The sequence below is a fragment of the Felis catus genome, chromosome B3 (genome assembly GCF_018350175.1).
Source record: "Felis catus isolate Fca126 chromosome B3, F.catus_Fca126_mat1.0, whole genome shotgun sequence".
Lineage (NCBI taxonomy): Eukaryota > Metazoa > Chordata > Mammalia > Carnivora > Felidae > Felis > Felis catus.
Window position 1 is genome coordinate 64,488,227 of NC_058373.1, and position 21,015 is coordinate 64,509,241.

General features: G+C 35.9%; 1 protein-coding gene across 1 annotated transcript in view; it reads right to left on the bottom strand.

Annotated features, from left to right (window-relative positions):
- The window catches only part of SPRED1 (sprouty related EVH1 domain containing 1), a 139,730-nt gene that overhangs the window by 17,124 nt on the left and 101,591 nt on the right, over positions 1-21,015 (bottom strand). The window contains exon 5 of the mRNA XM_011283078.4: positions 5,272-5,424. Within this exon, the coding sequence (XP_011281380.1) occupies positions 5,272-5,424 (153 nt within the window). The remainder of the gene's footprint in view (positions 1-5,271; positions 5,425-21,015) is intronic.

Consider the following 21,015-nt stretch of genomic DNA (forward strand, 5'->3'; position numbering starts at 1 on the left):
AAAGTGAAAGAAAGGAGCTATAAAATCTGAGCTGAGTGGGGAAAGTTAAACTTCAGTTACACAGGAAATATTTAAAATCCATTCTGTTACTGTGACTTGCTGAAAACAATTTTGAGTGACCCACAGTGCCTGGAGAATGAAGAAATTATAATCTTTAATTACTGTAGCCATGGAACCTTCCTTTCTTTCCCACTGGGACTGTTAACAGCATTAAAGCTTGCTAGTATTTCACCTTTATCTTACAGAGTCCGTTATTGATATCACAAATAAGCCAAATGTTTACGGAGAGCTTAATTCACTCAGAACAAAATGAATTAACAGGTTTATAGTGCTATCTCTGGAATTAGGTTTGTCCTTAAACCAGATCAACACAACAACCCACGAGTCAGACTTATTAGCATACCCTTCTCTCCAAAAGACAACACAACATGCTCAAGAGCATATCTTTGTGTGTGCGTTTGTGTGCACATACACCTGAGAACTGGCCAAGTACTGGTCCTAATCTGAGGCAAAGGCTGAAATATCGAAATGTTCTGATCTGATCTTCTGCTGGGTCTCCTCAGCTCTCTACTTGAGGAAAACATGTCACCCTTTTCAAGGAACTCAAGATTCCAGAGGTCAGATTCCATGCCAGTTAGACTTGATGGTCTGTTTAGCATAAATAAACAACAAAACAACATGCAGTAACTATTCCCTCAGCTACATCTATTCCACATTAAAAACGAGCAGTAGGAGCAAAATTAGAAACAGTATCTTACCATTTTCCTTTTTTTTTTAACCTTTATTTATTTTTGAGACATAAAGAGACAGAGCATGAGCGGGGGAGGGGCAGAGAGAGAGGGAGACAGAATCTGAAGCAGGCTCCAGGCTCTGAGCTGTCAGCACAGAGCCTGACACGGGGCTCAAACCCACGAATTGCAAGATCATGACCTGAGGCGAAGTCAGACGCTTAACCAATTGAGCCACCCAGGCGCCCCTTACCATTATATTTTCTTAATTTTTATGTTTACACTATTTCAAATCACCATGTTTAGAAAAGTTTATTCCTCTCATCTCTGTACTTTTAAGATTTGACCCCTTTTAAATGATTTTAGTTCTTGTTTTACTGTTTTCCTTTTTATGCTGCTTTTAACTTTTACACTTTTAATTTCCTAATCCACACAAATTTTGGAAATCTGTCTTCGTACTCCATCTATTCTTCACTGGTTAAGAAATATTTACCATAATTTTAGCCTCAATTTCTCAGTTTCTGGTTCAAATTTCATCTTAAAATTTTAATTTTAATCACCTTTTAAAATACTGCTTTTATTTACTTCTTCTTGACTTTATTTTACTACTTAATTTAGCTGTCAGGACAAGACATGTCTTTTACCACCACTAAATAATCATGACAGTTTACTTAATCATGATATACATCATTCAGAATATAAGAGCTTACATGTCCTAACATACAACCCCTACATTAGGCAAATCATCCACTCTGTGTCTTCTTACAGGAGTGGGCCGTGGTACTACACTGGTGATGACAGAGGTAATCACCCCAGTCTTCTCTATCTCAGATAATGGCATCATGTCTCACTCAACTACTTGCACCTCAAACTCAGAAGGCATTCTTGACTCTAATCTATTACCAAGTCTTCCTCCAGACTTTGCTCTTACCTAACAGAATTTGCGCTTACCTAACCATTTCTCGTCATTTCTATTTCGTCCAAATCACCAAAATCTTTTAACTGGATGAAAACAATAACCTTCAAAATTGGTCTTAATTCCACTCATGACCACATTCCAACTGTCCATTCTCCACATAGAAGCCATAATGTTTCCAAAATGAAATGAGATCTTTATTAGAGATTAAAAGCCTTCCAACTGCTTGTCATTGAAACCAGAACAAAATTCCAACTCCTCCCAATAGCCTACACTATCCAAACCCTGCCAAGTTCTCTAACTGTAATTTGTAGTATATTACCACTTTTACTCACTGAACTAAGCTATATCAGCCTGTTTCTCTGAAATACCAAGCTGCTGCTTGGATATCCAGCCCCTCACCCCTGGATTTTCATATGGCTGTTATGTTCTATTTTGATATTATTCATATCTCCATACAAAGAGCTGCCCAGAGGATTTTCCCAATCATCTTACAGATCTGCAGAAGTCCTCCTCTGTATTCCTACTATTCTATTTCCCATTACTTTCCCATTACTTTGTTTCACAACACTATTACTACCTGAAATATTACCGGTTTAACTTATTTACTGTCTATCTCCCTCCCTAGCATTTATATCCTTCATGAGGCTACAGTTCATATCGTTCTTGTTCACAGCTATTCTCAGGGCTTAGAATAGGGCCTGGCACATCATAGGTGCTCTAACATTTATCACATGCATATATGTGACATACATATCAATGTATTTATGAGGGAATTATCTTCCTTAACTCTTAGAATAACACTATGGAAATAAGTTTTATTTTTGTTGATATTTATATCTGAGGCAACAGGAAGATGGAGAACTTGAGTAGTTTTGTAACTGTAAGTAAAGTAAAAGGCCAGAATTTAAAACTAGATCTGCCTGTGCCTAAAGCCCAAGATCTTACCCATTGTTGTAGAAATTTCTATCCAACTTTTCCCTAATGCCCAGTGTGGTTCCATTAAGCAAACAGACCTTTTGGAAAGTGGCAAAATAACAAGTTTAGGCAGGAAATGTAAAACTCACAACTTAAAATTTACACGAGGCAGAAAGAAACATCTCATTCCTCAAAAGGTTGCCATGATTAGTAATCAGTCTCCTCCCAAACAGCCATAATTATGGTTAAACCAGGATCTGGCACATGCCTCAAAGGGAAGCCATAAGTTTATATGATAGGCTAGAACAAGAGCTCTGTCCAAAAGTGGCAATGTTAGATGGAGTGTGCACCATTTTATCTCCTCTCTGCCTAATCTGGCTGCCCATCCTGTAACCTTGGAATGGAGAGCTATATAGAATATATAACCCTGCCCTAAGCCAAGCCAACTGGCTTCCTTCTTGTAAGAATATGGAATTGGTTAGGGACATAGGAATGCCATGTAGTCTAAAGGGCTGAGCCTGACATTGATAGTCATAATATACTACTAATCAATGAGGAAAAAAATAGTCTAGACCATTGTGCAAAAGAATGAAACAAATATATAAAGAGAAACATAGATAAATGATCATGTGGAGTATGTGTGAATAGGGTACAGGGGGAGCAGGAGTGGGGAAAGAGAGAAGCTACTTAATGCCTAGCATCTCAAAAGTCTTACCCTGTACTTATTCTTTTTCAACGTTTATTTATTTTTGGGACAGAGAGAGACAGAGCATGAACGGGGGAGGGGCAGAGAGAGAGGGAGACACAGAATCGGAAACAGGCTCCAGGCTCTGAGCCATCAGCCCAGAGCCCGACGCGGGGCTCGAACTCACGGACCGCGAGATCGTGACCTGGCTGAAGTCGGACGCTTAACCGACTGCGCCACCCAGGCGCCCCTCCCTGTACTTATTCTTAAAAGGAATTCTGAGAAATGCCACTGAGTCATTAAAATAAAGTCCTCTTTCCTTAAATTAGTGCGAATGGATTTGTTTCTTGCAAAACCAAATGATCCTAAATTAATCAAGGTCCCAATAATGGATGTTAAGACTAGGAATAAACCGAGTCAAATATCATTTGCTTCCAAGGCGATGCTGTTAGCATTTATTCATTCTTTCATTCAACAAATGTTAACTAGATGCTCATTCTATTAAGAAACTTCCAGGTTCCTGAACATATTGTGGAACAAACAAAAAGTTACAAATAGAAAATTAAATATATAAAGTCAGGAAGTGATAAGTGTCATGAAAAATAAAGCAGAGTAAGGGTATAGTGATAGAAAAGTTGCTATTTTGGGGCATCTGGGTGGCTCAGTTGGTTGAGTGTCCGACTCTCGATTTTGGCTCAGGTCATGATCCCAGGGTCGTGGGATCATGCTCCATGACAGCTCCACAATCAGCACAGAGCCTGCTTAAAATTCTCCCCCTCGGGGTGCCTGGGTGGCTTAGTCAGTTGAGCATCCAACTTCGGCTCAGGTCATGATTTCATGGTCCGTGAGTTCGAGCCCCGTGTCAGGCTCTGTGCTGACAGCTCAGAGCCTGGAGCCTGTTTCAGATTCTGTGTCTCCCTCTCTCTCTGACCCCCCCGACCCCCCCCCCCCCGGTTCATGCTCTGTCTCTCTCTGTCTCAAAAATGAATAAAACGTTAAAAAAAATTAAAAAAAAAAAGATTCTCCCCCTCAAAACAAAGCAAAACAAAACAAAACAGATTGCTATTTTATTTATTTAGAGCACCCAGGGAAGGGTTCACAAAAGAGGTGACAACGTGAGGAACAAACTGAAGATCTAGGGGAAAAGTGTTCTAGACAAATAGAAGAGGAAATGCAATGCAAATTTCTTCCCGAACAAGCTGCAGATTTGAGATCCTCAGGTTACAATGGAATTCTTAAATGAGAATCAGGGTAGGCTTCAGGCATAGCCACTATGCCACTGGTTACTAATACATCTTATAAACAGCTATCAAGAAGAATATTTTAAAACATTAAAAAAAATCACTTTGATTGGCTTTTGATTTTGTACACATATACTGGGCATAGTTTAAGCCACAGGAGTTCACAGAGAAACAGTTAGAAATGCTTATTTAAGAATGAAAGCATCTGTTCGTATCACTAAAAAAAATGGGGTCAAGAATGGTCTTCTGACAGATTTAATAACATTTGTGAGTGGCATAAAAATAGGGTTCTATCCTATAACTAAGGTTTCATTTTTAGATCAAGTCTTCAAAATTAGAAGACTGTATACGGAGTACCCAAAGGAAACACTTTTGTCTGAGTTGATTTAGGAGTACACTATTAGTATCTGAGGTTAAGCTACAAGAAATAACTCCATGAAACTCATCAGTGTATTTGCCACAGGTATGTTTGCTCAGGACTATTTTTCGTAGTATCTCTCATCTGAGAAGTTCTATGTAGAGTAATGATAGGGAAACATATGCTTCCCAAGAGGATAAAATGCCTTTTCCTTCAGATAATGAAAATGTAACTAACACATTTTCCCTTTTCACCTTTGTCATCAAAAAATGTAAAGTAAAATTTATGGTTCAATTAAATCATATTTGCCTAGATTTCTGTTGTTTATTTTGTCTGGTAAAGGCACATGGTCTTAAAGTCCTTCTCTAGTACATCCAATTTCTATACATACGAATAACACACTGAAAATTATTTAATGGTCTCACCTGACTGGCTTGACTTTGTAAGTAGACTCTTCTGGCATCCAGACCTTCAAAGGCAGAAGGTCTTGAGATTCTATAAGGCTCACTGGTAACAACTGTCTCTTGCTGGAAAAGATGATCTTTCACTAGAGAACTGGAAGTATCCTCTTCAGTTGCCTAATGGGAAATAATCCCCCAAATTCATTAGTTGCCAAAATATGAAAAACAAACTAAGAAATGTTCACTCTAGCAAGTATTTAGAAAATCTTACGTACCACCACCATCACTATAAATGGCAATTCCCCAAACTAAAACAATGATTTCTTATAGAAAATAACTTAGGAAGACCTAGAAGCCTAACTATGCCATGAGAGAGAGAGAGAGAGAGAGAGAGAGAGAGAGAGAGAGAGAGAGAGAATCAATTAAAACAAAGCTTTTAATAAGTAATAAACATACAAAGAAAATGAAGAAATTGTTACAGTGAAGATACAAATCAATAAAAGTGTTACTTTGCAAGTGAAAAAACCATGTACCAAGGACTATCCTGTGTTGTACGATACAGCGGATAAAAGAAAACAACATCCCATGACCTTATTGAATGAATGAAAGAATTAATTAGCGCGAACTTGCTGATTATCTACAAAGACTCAAATCATGCACATGAGACTTAGGTAGGGGATATGCTCAATGAGAGTCTATAATAACAGGCTTTTAAAATTTTAGAAAAAATAATTTGTTTCTTTTTTAAAGAAATGAGACAACTATTTGCCATTACTTTCCCTGTTATTGTATAATTATTTGAAAAGATTGTGACAGCCAAATAAAAATGACAGAAATACTTTCATTGGGTTAATCTAAAACAATTCAGAGTAATCACTATAGGGCTAATAATCTTAAAGGTATAAACCTTTAAAAGATTTTTCTAAAAAAAAAGATTTAAAAATTTAGTGCTCTAAAATTAGGCAGTAAAATTCATAAAATATCTATGATATTTTAGTTTATAAATGCACATTCTAGTCCTTACTCTGGAACAAAGTAGCCTTGTGACATTTAATGTCTATGGAACTTCGTTTTCTCAATTACCAAATACTTCTAATACTTCTGCTATTTTATCATATGGATTGTCAAGGATTTAGTGAGATAATATATGTGAAAGTGTTCTGAAAACTAAAAGCTATTCTTTTATCAGGGAGTAAGTAAACTTTTAAAAATGTATTTGAAGGGCACCTGGGTGGCTCATTTGGTTAAGTGTCCAACTTCAGCTGAGTTTGAGTCCCACATTGAGCTCTGAGTTGACAGATCCTCTGTCTCTCTCAAAAATAAATACATATTAAATACACACAGATACACACACACACACTATATCTATATAGATAGATATATATGTATATATATATATACACACACATATATACATGTATATGTGTGTGTGTGTGTGTGTGTGTGTGTGTGTATATATATATATATATATATATATATATATATATGAATGTACTGCCACTTAAAACTAAGTATGCCAAACCCAGTTAATGGTTCTTTTTAGCTAACTTTCATTATAGTTGTCCCAATGTGTTATGACAGTTAATGCTAAATTAATTATTGGAAAGGAGCTGGCTAAATAGTAGCCAGCAAACATTCTATCAAAATGCACGATCAAAACTGGAAACAGTAAAAAAAAAAAAAAAAATCAAGTAATATATTTATTACATGTTCCAGGCAGTTCTGAAAATAAATGATCCAAAAAATTCTCCTAAATTGTAAGCAAAATGAATAGAAGAAAATAAAGGGGTCGGGAGAAGGCTTAGATAAAGGGCCTAAGTTGGAAACTTGTCTCATCCAACCAAGGTATAAAATGTAAGCAACTAACTTCCCTAAATTATCATTTTATTATAAATTGGGTAGATTTGTATTAGTAACTTTGGAGTTACCAGAGATACTCAATATATTAAAAACTATACACAAGCTTGAATTATTATTGTAGTAGTAGGAAGAGGAGGAGGCAGTAGAATAATATCAGTAGTAATTAAGTAATTTTGCTTCTAATGATGACAACTATTTGGATCAGGATGCTTTTACTGAATTCCAATCTAATTGAATCATTTAAGATTTGTAAAATAAAATAAAGCCTACTGAAAAATCCATATCTGAACAAACATAAGTTATATAGTTATATAGTATAGTTATATAACCCAAGTATTTTACTTTTGACTTGGGTTAATTCTGCTTATATTCTGTAAATTAAGCAGTGACACATTTCATTTTGATTAAGAATACACTTATTTCTTAAAGGGAACTACAAAGAGTGCTGATTATTTCATATTAAATAAATAAAAATGTGTTTATTGTTTGGGTAACAAATGATTTAGTTCTACTTAAAAATGTTTACCAAAAGAGCTGAAATCAACCTACTAACTAGACATATTTCACATCACACACTGAATTTACAACTACGCACCTAAATGGATCTTGGTTAATAAAATAACTAAGTAACTAAAGCATCTTCTGCTTAATTAATATGATAAAAACAATCCCCCCCACACACCAATCCTCAATGTATGAAAATAGAGTCTACAATCTACAAGAAACACATTATCCAGGAATTGTGAAAAACAAACTAAAACATTTTTATAGAATCCTAAACAGTATTTTCCTACTACTTAATTATATCTCCTTCAGCAAGTTATAAATTTAGATGTATACTGACAAAGTCAAAAAAAAAGTGGTGATAAGTAAAATGGTAATTCTTATTCATTGCTGATTCCACACCCAGGAGTAAAGTCTGGAAGAATAATTTCTGAAAAGCAATTTTAGTAAAATGTATCAGATCTTTTAAAACATCCCAACGTTTTGACAAATTCTTGAATCCAGCAAAGAAAAAAAAAGTACTAAATGGAAGAAGCTTTAGGCGCAAAGTATTTTTCTCAGAATTAGTTTTTTTTCTTTTTTTATTCTTAAATGTTTATTTTACTTTTGAGAGAGAAAGAGACAGAGTGAGAGCGAGGGAGGGGTAGAGAGAAGAGACAGAATTGAAGCAAGGCTCTAGGCTCCAAGCGGTCAGCAGAGAGACTGACGCAGGGCTCAAACTCACAAACCTGAGCCGAAGTTGGACACTTAACCAACTAAGCCACCCAGGCGCCCCATCTCAGATTACTCTCAACATTAAAATGGAGAAAGAACCCTAATGTCCCAAAATGAGGAAATGGTTATATAAACTATGGTATGCCCACTTAATGGAATACTGAGTGGCCATTTTGAAATTAGGCTTATAAACAATATCCACTATATAGGGAAATGTTTAGTGTTAAAAAGACAATATATAAAACTCTGTTTATGGTATTATCATAACCATAAAAGATTAAAAGCATATAAGATGAATGTTAACACCTCTCCTTGATAGTATGATCAGGAGTAATTTTTCAGTGTTTCTAGAGCTTGTTTACTTTTATGTTGACCAAAATTACTCTTAAAAATCTAGGTATATATTTTCTCCCTTGTCTGTGATATATAATTGTAATGCTTTGAAATATAAATGTATTCTATCAAAATATTTAAATAATTCAACTACCAAACTGAGAGACATTCTTCAACACTTGCCCCAAACCCTTCTGGATTCATGCAAAATATCTTTTTGTCAATTAAAAAAAACTCTTCCCAATTTTTTCCAAGTTCACCTTCTGGTTATCTTTCAAATCTATTGTCTCTCATGCAAGCCATGTTCTTTTTTGCTATCTTTTTCAGTAGCCTTTTAACTGATCTCCTCATTTCCAGCCGTGGGTAAGGGTATTCATGCACATCTACTGGCTTTTCTATTCATAACCCTTCTAAGATTTCCAATTATCAAAGCTCTGTTGGGGGGGTCCTACACATACTGGAGTAGAGGGGAAGAAAATCAGCATTGTCTGAGGAACACTTTCATAAGAAATATAATTTACATGAATCTGTAGAAATGGGCTCACTACTCCCAAAAAACACTGACATACAAGATACAGTTTAATTTTATTTCATAGGGGAAAAATGTGCAATAACTATAGGAAAAGACTGAACTTCATTCCTAATTAAAGCCATAAAAATATAATGCCAATTTTTTTACAGACTAGAAAAGATAGATAAAAATACTCTATGCTGGCAAGGGTATGGAGAAAGAGGTATACTGTTACAGCACTGGTGGGAATACAATTCTTTGAGAAAGTGACTGTACATACAGATACACACACAAAGCATGGTAGTACTATTTTTAAACAAAAAAGAGGGAAAAAACCCAAAAGAAAACATCCTATGGTTATTATCAGCAGAGGACTGGTTAAAAAGTATTATATATATAGGTGGAATGCTATACAGCCATAAAAAAGGTCTTACACATTACTCACAAGATACTGCTAAATGAAAAAAGCTAGGTACAGAACTGTCAGTATGACATGATCCCATTTATCTGATAGAATGGATGGATATTTAAAAATTTTATCAATACTACATAAGGATATACCCTGAACTGTTGACATTTCCAAAGGAAATACTTTATATAAAGGACTATACATACACGATATAAATAATGACACGAATGTGTATATTTGTTACTTAAGAAAGAAAGAGAATATAACCAACACAACAAATAAGTGGTACATGTTTTTCCACATTTTCATGTCCTACTTTGATCACCAGCAGGAAAACACTTTTCATATTCTGAAGTTTTTATCATGCAAGTGTCATCGCTGAACAATATTTAATTACAGATGCTTTTGAATTTTATTTGACTGATACGATGCTATACAAGACTTCATTTTTTGTGTGTGAAACCTATTCATGTTGACATGTATAGCAATATAGCTCACAAGTCTTCACTTCTGTGTAGCAATGGTAACTAACACATATTTAGTATCAGATATTGTCCCAAGTACTTTGAGTTAGCTTATCTAAATCCTCACAGCAATTCTTCAAAGTAGATAGTATTATTATCTCTCTACTCCATATGAAGAAAGTAAAGCTCAGAGATTAAATAACTAGCCTAAAATGAAACAGTTAATTTTTTTGCTATTTCAAACAATGTTGCTAAGAATATTTTTAAAGGCTTCATGGTATATATGTGCAAGAGTTTTTCTGGTAAATATCCAGGAATGAAAATGGTGGATCACAGGACACACCTACATACATTCTAGTTTACATAATAAAAATGAGTTTCCCAATCAGCAAAACTAAAAGGCAACCAAAGGAATGGGAGAAGATATTTGCAAATGACATATCAAATAAAGGGTTGTATCCCAAATCTGTAAAGAACTTACTAAACTCAACATCCAAAAAACAAATAATCCAGGGAAAAAATGGGCAACAGACATGAATAGACACTTCTCCAAAGAAGACATCCAGATTGCAAACAGACATATGAGAAGATGCTCAACATCACTCATCATCAGAGAAATACAAATCAAAACCACAATGAGATACCACCTCACACCTGTCAGAATGGCTACAATTAACATCTCAGGCAACAACAGATGTTGGTGAAGATGCAGAGAAAGAGTATCTCTTTTGCACTGCTGGTGGAAATGCAAACTGGTACAGCCACTCTGGAAAACAGTATGGAGGTTCCTCAAAAAATTAAAAATAGAACTACCCTACAAGCCAGCAATTGCACTACTAGGCATTTACCCAAGGGATACAGGTGTGCTGTTTCAAAGGAGCACATGCACCCCCATGTTTATAGCAGTGCTATCAACCAAGTATGGAAAGAGCCCAAATGTCCTGCAACTGATGAATGGATAAAGAAGATGTGGTGTGTGTGTGTGTGTGTGTGTGTGTGTGTGTGTGTGTGTGTGTGTACACACAATGGAATATTACTACTCGGCAATCAAAAAGAATGAAACCATGCCATTTACAACAACATGGATGGAACTAGAGTATATTATGCTTAGGGAAATTAGAGAAAGACAATTATCGTATGACTTCACTCATATGTGGAATTTAAGATACAAAACAGATGAACATAAGGGAAGGGAAGCAAAAATAATACAAAAACAGGGAGGGGGACAAAACATAAGAGACTCTTAAATACAGAGAACAAACAGGGTTGCCGGAGGAGTTTTGGGTGAGGGGATGGGCTAAATGGGCAAGGGGTATTAAGGAGGACACTTGTTGGGATGAGCACTGGGTGTTACATGCAGGGGATGAATTACTGGATTCTACTCTTGAAATCATTACTGCACTGTATGCTAACTAACTTGGATATAAATTTTAAAAAATTAAAAAAAAACCAACCACCTAGTTTCCAAGGTGGTTCTAACAATTCACATACCCAGAAACAATGTTCCATATCCTCACCAAGCCCAGACATCATCACAACTTTCACTCATATATATATAGTATTTAATTTCTATGATGGATAAGTCTTGCTAAAAATTACATAGTTATTTTCTTTCTGCAAATAAGAAATTCTGAGAATGAACAAAAAAAACTAACAAATAAATGCACAGGTTTGTTACTTTACCATGGCTCCTAATATTATTTCATCCTCAAATCTCTTGGTTTCAGAAATACTGATCTACTTGTTTCTCACGACCTGACATTTCACACTTCTGATTCTTTGTACATATCATTTCCTTTGCCCACAATGCTTTCAACTTTTCCACAAGAAAAACTCTTTATAATGTCAGGTATAAACTCTTAAAAGTCTTTGTTGACCCACTCCCAAGATAATCATTCCCTCCTTCTAAAGTTCCTCAAAAATACTTCTATCTACCACCCTGTATTCTAAGCATTCTTTTATTTATAGTTCTCCCATGAGCTAGTAATGGAAGACTTTACCTACATCTTATCCCTAGAGCTTACAATTATGCCTGTATATAGTGAGTATCATATAAATAATCTGTAATATGCAAACATCCACAAATCAGATCATATGATATTAATATAGACTCTTGGGAGTAGATATGTGTTAACAGGAGAAAAAAAAAGGAGAACAAGAACTCGTACACGAAACACTCTTCACCCCCCCAAAAAATAAGTTTAGTAACTATAAAAGTTCAAAGTATGCAAAAAATTCTTCCCATAATTCCAACCCCATGGAATAGCACCTATTATTTGACATAGATCCTTCCAGACTTCTTAGTGCATGTGTATTTGTTCCTATCCTACGTATATTACGGTTCCATTTGTATTGTAGACAGTCTATCCATGCAGTGGATACACTTTTTCTAACTTCACAATATACCACAGATCTCTTACCATGTCAATATGGAACGACACACCTTGTGCTCTGAAATGGTTGCAAATTAGTTCAATATGTGTGGGTCATCTATCCTGTAAGCAATACTCTAATTATGGACATTTAGACTGCTTCCATTTTGTTATATACATTGCAATGCACCACTTTATACATACATCTTGGTGCAGTGGTAATATTTCCTTAGGATTCATTTCCCTAAATAGAATTACTGAATAAAGAATATGCATATATTCCAATTACATTACAAAGCTATCTTCTAGAGCAAGCTTATGTATCATTTCAGAACCCCTCAATAGCATATGATAGAGGGACCATTTCTTCACGTTTCTGTTCACACTGGGCCTTATCAACTTACCAGTCTTTGCCAATGTAGTAAGAAAAATATTTTGTTCTTTTCCAAACAGACTATTTGTACTATTTCCATAATTAAAATTAATAATAACCAAAACGCTTTGTTAAGTTGGACAGAATGGAGTAAAAAATATTCAGGCTTAGTCAAATTTGAATGTTTTTAACAAAATTACGACTCCTTAAAAGTAACAATTACTATGGGACCATATATTCGAAAGTTAGGTGGTGGGAAATGCCAAAAATCTTTCACAAGACCACAAAACGTAACACATGATATGTGTAAAGGCTGTACATACATTTACATGACCTCTAGCTTTAAAAAAATTGTCTACAGCACTTATACACACCCACACTCAATGCTCTTAGGATCGTGCTGGCATACTCTCAACTATATTATCTGTAAAGTAACCTATGCCAGCATTTAATGTACAATGGAAATCTGTTTCACTCTCAGAGGCTGGTATAGTAATTATTCTCCTATGGTTGCTAAGAGATTGTTTAGCTTTTTCTTCTCCTAAGACTACTATTGAAATTTTGTACATAGAGGCAAAAGGATGCTGGGTAAAGCAATAAAATAATTCCAGCTGTAGCTCTCTATCAGAACATAAGGCTAGATGACAGCTGCAGAGAAAACAGAAAGTCTTTGCTTCTCTCCTTCCCTTTGTCCCTTCTTACTGCAGAAATGAGTAGAGAAAACAGCGTTGCTCTGCAAACCTTTTATATATATAAGTCCCAACTAATAATCAGGTGTGAAAAAAAGTGTTATCACACAGTCTACTTATTGCTCAAGAAGTTTACTCTTGTAGGTGTAGATCACAAAACACAGGTTTAAAAATGTGTGGCTGGGTTAAATCCAACAAGAGAAGATTTTAATAATTATACTATTAGTTTATTTTAGCATGATGGAATGATTTTTAAATGTTCTTTGATAAAGAAATATTATTGCACTGCGTAAGTTAAAAACGCTACCGAATTCTTTGGCATTTAAAATTATAGACTCAAATTATGCAAACTTAGGAAGCACAGAAAAAAAAATTACAATTCCACAAACCCAGCAAAATCACCATTAATAATTTGGTGTAGCACCCAGTAGCAATTCATTTCAGATTTGACAATTGTCTCCTATTCTACTCATTAGATTTCTCTTGTTTCTTTGATTAGTTTCAGGGTAAGAACAAACTAACCTGTGAGCCTTTAATCTTATATTTGTCTAGAAGCTTTGTATAAAAACATTAATAGCACATACAAAATTTTGTTTAATCAATCTGAGCACAGTAATCAGTGATAAAACAATATGGAAGGAATATGAGAAATGTACCAAGATACAATGTCTTGCAAAAACAGCAAAAAGAAAATAAGTCCTCTGCCTTAGATTAATCAACACACAAACTAAACTATTTTTCTAATTTAGTTAGTTTGACTTAAATGTGGTGTTAGGTTTTCAGGAATTGTTTATTGTCTGTAAATCTGATTTTGAGTTATTAGGCAGCAGTTATATAGTTTCTGGTAACTATATAAATCTTTTATACAATCCTTTAACTGGTAAATCTACTTCTAGGATCTTATCCTAAGGCCACACTCAGAAATATTAACAAAAATTAATGTAAGAGGCTGTGGAGAATAAAGTAAATGTTCAATAAAACATGGTTAAATAAATTGTTTAACACAGTTGTATGATTATAGTGGCTAAATGTAAAAACTCTGAAGTCAGACTGCGTGTGGGTTCAAATTTTAGGATTTATACTACTTAAATTCCAACTACCACCATTGCTATCATCACCAGCACAAAGTCATTTCAAAACAGAATCAAAGGTTGCCCGGCTCAGTTGGTAAAGCATGTGACTCTTAGAGTGTGGGTTCAAGCCCCATGCTGGGCACAGAGATTACTTTAAAATCTTTAAAATACACACACACACACACACACGCACACACACACAACACACGCACATGCACACACACGCACACACACACACAAACTGGAGAAGAGACGGGGTCCTGTGGCACTTTAAAAAAGAAGTATATATCTGAATACAATATGAAAGAACAAAGAAAAACCAAGGCAGAAGTACCCGAAATATTAATTGCAGTTATCTCTGGGTAGGAATTAAATGATCCCTGATTTCTTCTTTATAATTTTCTATCTATCTAAAGCGTCTACATGAAGATGTATTAGTCTAAGAGTCAAGAAAAAATGTAAATAACAAAACATGCAAAAAGGTTATACAGTTTTTTTGCTCCCTTGTTAAATAACAAATAAAACTCAACCTGAAATATATTAAGGCTTTGGGAACTTAACTATGAGATAGTATTTAATGTAGGATGGTAATGGTCACAGTAATATAACATCCATTTGCCAGCTAAATAATGTCTATCCATTAACTTAGTTCTTAGATATAAAGTCTTATTAAAATGTTATCACCTTTGAAAATTAGTACACAAACAATTCATATCCCCCCTGCTGTAACAAAATTATATTAAATCATTGTGGCTAGAAACCACTATCAAATTCTAAAACAAAGTAAGTCAAGTATTTCTCAGTGGCCAAAAGAAAAAATAAGACAACTTTCATTTCAGATCAATAAGGTGTCAGTGTCATCTTTCTTCTTCCCAAAAGCATGAAATCTGAGATCTTTTCCTCTTAAAACCACAACCCTGTTGAGGTGAGTTTTATGAGTTTTCTTACCAATCTAGCACATCTCAACAGTAAGAGCTGTTCTTTGGTTGGAGAAACACTGTAAAAATGATCTTATAACAAATGTGAGCCAGCAATAAAAACAACAACAACAAACATAAAACAAACCTAACTGGCTCACTGAAACAGTCTAAGAAAGAAACCAATGAATACAACATTCCTATCTTATCACAGCTTTGGTTAAAAATCCTAACTTTCAAGATTTTTCTTTAAAAATCCTTGTTGGTAACAGCTATGTACATGATCAGCTCTGCACTAAAACATGAAGGATTAAAGATGAGCAAGGTTTGATTTTAAATCCAAATGATGTTGTGTCATAAAACCCTTCAAAGATGGGTATGAAATAAAAAGGTAGACATCTTTCTGATTTATGATGCCTAATAAAGACACTAAATTGTTGAAAGCAGAAAGGCAGCCACCAGCAAATAACCAAATGTCTAGTATAGTTACAACAGAAAAGGTGCGCAAATAATTGTTGAATAAATTAATAAATACTTGAAATGGAGAGAATTTCCACTCTGTTATTTAATGCCTTTGAAGACACTGATAACCTAAATAAAACACAATCATTACCTCCTCTGGGTTAAAAAAATTTAGATAATGAGTAACTCTTTAAAAACCATTTTAGTGGAGCACCTGGGTGGCTCAGTCAGTTGAGCAGCTGACTTTAGCTTCAGGTCATGATCTCACGGTTCGTGAGTTTGAGCTCCGCAACGGGCTCTGTGCTGACAGCACAGACCCTGCTTTGGATCCTCTGTCCCCCTCTCTCTCTCTGCACCTCCCCTGCTCACATTCTCATTCCCTCTCTTTCTCTCTCTCTCTCTCTCTCTCTCTCTCTCTCTCTCTCTCTCTCTCAAAAATAAAATAAATAACCATTTTAGTTGTCTTTGCAAATAATCACCAATAAAGTAAACCTGACATAGCTACTACTATAAATTGCAATTTGTATTCAAAATAATTTTACAGTGTTTAGTTATGCCAAGCCCACAGGTGAATTACAAAACAATGATGTACTTTACTCCTGATAAAATGGTTAAATAAATTAAAATACTTTATAACCTCCAATATACTCCAAAATAAGAATGACACATAAAAACTTTGGCATATCATGAAATAAATGGTACTAAGGTAAATTTAAGAGTTTTCTTCAGCAGTTTTAATTCTGGATATCAATTCTCTTTAAACATTTTCAAACAGGAAGGTCAGAAAAATTTATCTCACATTTTGTTAGCATCTCAGTCCACCATCCCTTTATTGATATAATTAAGGTTAATTTTTACATAATCAGGTCAGAATTTTTTAAAGTAATAAAGAGGACTTTTTTCCTACCTGAACATACTCTTAGTTATAAAAGGTTATATAAAACTAAGATTACAACACATTCTTCTATTAATGAAAGATGGAATTTAGCCTAACCTAGACACCATCTAAAAAACTGAGAGGGGTGACGATTAAGATTAAAGGAACAGGAGTACAAATGTTAGCTTTTGTTCTGCTTGTGTATTTGGTTAGCTATTCCTGCATAAGGACCACAAAGCAGCGGCTTTAAAGACCAGCATTTATTATCTCAGTTTCTGTGAATGAGAAATTTTGAAGCACTTTAGCTGAGTGGTTGTGGCTCACAGTCCTTCATTAGGTTGCAGTAAAGGTAATAGCCATGGCTGCAGTTATCTGAAGGCTTGTTTAGGGCTAGAAAACTTTCTTCCAAGATTGACCCATTTCCATGCTGGCTGCTGAAACAAGGTCTCATCTCTTTTCAGAACTGCTTAAGTGTCTTTGCACATTACCAAGCTTCTCCCAGACTGAATGATCAAGAGAAAGAGCAAGATGGAAGTCACAAATCTCACGACCTAACCTCACTTCCTTCACATACTATTTGTTAGAAGTAAGTCACTACATACAGTGACACTCAAGAGAGGGCAATTAGACTCGAGTGAAGAGAGGACTATGAAATAATTTGTGGACATATTTTATGATCACTACTGTTCACCACTCTTTGGACAAATAATTAACATTTTTCCGCATATGCAAAATACACTCACCCCCTCCCAAGACTCCCCCAAAAGTCTCATCCCTTTAGAGCAACAACTTCACATCCAGGATGTTGTGATCTAAATAGATCCATGTACAGATGAAACTTCTTGGGGACAGTTCCTTAAGCACAATCCTTTGAGTACAATTTCTCCCAGTGTGAAGACCTGTGAACTAAAAAGACAAATTATCTGCCCCACACATACACAAAATACAATGGTAGGACAGGCAGAGGAAAACTGCTGTTAACACCATCTTGTACAAAATTTAAAAATATGGGAACAACAATGGAGTCAACTGATCCAAAGTAATTCTGAAATCAAAGTAGAAACATCTTCCAAGTTGCTTGAAAAGAATTTAGGATCTAGAAATAATTCTCCATAGTTCTTGGCTCTGGCCTTGGAGATTTGGGCTCTCTTTTCTGAGTCACCCTTCCATTTTATGAAAAGTAGCCCATATTCACACACATGTGTATAGTTGTTTTCACCTGCTTCCTACCAGTAGAATCTTTGGATCTAAAGAGCTACTCTTCAATCCAAGTTGGTGATACTTCTGCCAAATTAACGCCTTTGAAAATACTGTGAGAGGGGGGCACTTGGGTGGCTAAGTTGGGGGGAGTGTCTGACTTCGGTTTGGGTCATGATCTCACAGTTCCTGAGTTCCAGCCCTGAATTGCGCTCTCTGCTGTCAGCACAGAGCCTGCTTCGGGTGGTCTGTGCCCCTCGCCCTCTACTTCTCCCACACTCACACTCCCTCAAAAAATAAATAAAACGTTTAAGAAGAAAAGAAAAGAAAAGGAAAGAAAAGAAAAGAAAAGACAAGACTGTAGGGGATGTCTAGGTGGCTCAGTAGATTAAGTGTCCAACTTCGGGCTCAGGTCATGATCTCACAGTTCGTGAGTTCGAGCCCTGCATAGGGCTCTGCGCTGACACTGTGGAGCCTGCTGCAAATTCTCTGTCTCTCTCTGTCTCTGTCTCTGTCTCTCTCTCTCTCTCTCTCTCTCTCTCTCTGTCCCTCCTTCATTTGCCCTCTCTCTCAAAAATAAATAAACATTTTTTTAAAAAAAGGAAAATACCATGGGTCTCTTGGAATTCTTATTGGGGTTCACACATTTGACAAAAATGAGCAGTCACAAATCTGAGATAAACTCTTCTCTACTATAAATTCCTACTAAGGGACATCCTTAATCTGTTTAATTAGCCCTATGACTTTGATTGAAAAGTTCTTGGAGGCATACCTTAGATATGTCTGAGATCTTAACAGAGGACTGTATGTCACACACTTAGCTTCATCATCTTTAGACAAAGCTATTCTGAGAGTGCCCTGGATTTAACCTTTGCCTGGATGCCATTTCCCAATCTCAGCACAGTGGGACATACTGAGAGGATGAGAATTTCAAACCATCGGGTCCTGGCTCCATATTGTTTAGGAGCCCTTTCTTCTCTTCTCTCCTGTTTTTACCATAAGCAGAAAGAAGAAACCAAGCAACAGTTTTAAACTTTTGCTTAAAAATCTCCTTAGCTGTGTCACCTAGCTCATTAGATATATTTTCTAAAGGACCCACATTACTGAAGGTGACAGTGTTGCTAAACTGTCTGCCACTGTATAACAAAGATACCCTTTCTTCCAGTTTCTAATATGATTTTATTTTCATTTAAGCCTTCACTGGCAGTCTCTTCAAACACCTGACATTAACCTTCCATCTACTGACCAAGTTCAGTCTATCCCACATTTTAAAGTATTTGCTACGGCAGCACCCCATTTGGGGGTACCTAAATCTGTATTAGTAAAAAATTATTTCCAAAGTTCGAGGCTTCAATTAACACTTAACATTAATTTTATAGTTTCTGTAAGTCAGGAATTCAGAAACAGTTTAATTGTTAACTTAACAGGTTCTAGCTCACAGTCTCCAATGAAGTTTACAGTCAAGTTACAGTCTTCTAAAGGCTTGTCTAGGCGGTAAATGACCTACTTCCTAGATGGCTCACTAATATCATTACTATCACAAGACTTCAGTTCCTCACCACATGGGCATCTCCACTGAGTTGCTGAGTGTCCTCATGACATGACAATTGTCATTTTCTAGTACAGATAAACCAAGAAAACCGGAAAGAAGCTGCTTTGGAAGTCACACCTTACGTGATTTCTACCATAGTTTTTTTTTTTTTAATGTTTATTTATTTTTGAGAGAGAGAGAGAGAGAGAGAGAGAGAGAGAGAGAGAGAGCGCGCACGAGAGGGGCAGAGAGAGAAGGAGACACAGTATCTGAAGCAGGTTCCAGGCTTTGAGCTGTCAGCACAGAGACCAATGCAAGGGCTCGAACCCACGAACCATGAGATCATGACCTGAGCTGAAGTCTTAACTGACTGAGCCCCCCAGGCATCCCTACCATAGTTCCTTTGTTAACAAACAACTAAGTATAAAGGACGCTCTGGAGGAGGAGAATTAGATTCCATCAAAGGGAAAAGAATTTAAGAATCTGTTTTTAAAATACCACAGTAAGTAAAATCAAGATTAAAACTTCAGGGGCACCTGGGTGGCTCAGTCAGTTGAGTGTCTGGCTCTTGGTTTCAGCTCAGGTCATAATCTCAGGGTTTGCGGGTTCCAGCCCTACATTGGGCTCTGGGCTGACAGTGAAGAGACTGCTTGGGATTCTGTCTCCCCCTCTCTCCGACCCTCCTGCACTCTCTCTCTCTCTCAAAATAAGTAAATACACTTTAAAGAAAATTAAAAGAAAAAAATTAAAACGATACAAAAATTGCTCCTAGTAAAATTACATTTAAGTGGAAGCCTATTACTACAGTCTCCAGGGACATTGCATATTTTCTATTTTATTATGAAAATAAAAATCAAGCAAGTGTGTTAATGTCTAACAAAGTTAAAATATAAATAACTCTTTTAGGGTGTGTATGTAACATGTTGGATTGAGAGCACTGGAGATACGTGACTACAAAGTAGAGATCCCAAGGAGCTAACAGAAGAACTACTCTTGCTGCTTTTTGTCATATAGTAATTTTCTTTACCAGCCTCCTCCTATTCTTTTTTAAACATTTTTTTTAATATTTATTTATTACTGAGAGAGAGACAGACAGAGCATGCAGAGGAGGGGCAGAGAGAGAAGACACAGAATCTGAAGCAGGCTCCAGGCTGAGTTGTCAGCACAGAGCCTGACGTGGGACTCAAACTCACAAACTGTGAAATCATGACCTGAGCCGAAGTCGGACGCTTAACCAACTGAGATACCCAGGCGCCCCAAGCCTCCTCCTATTTCTAACTTTTTACTATTTTGTCTGCTTCAATGATAAATTTATGATTTCTCATTCGTATCTTTCCCATTTTTTACTCCATACCAAAGCCCTGACGTTTATAGTACTAACAGCAAATAAGAGTATGAAAACAATAGTTTTTACCAAACACACTGACTGTTATATGCACAAAGTAGTGCAAACAATTATGTCCTGTAGCAGTTTTTCATTTA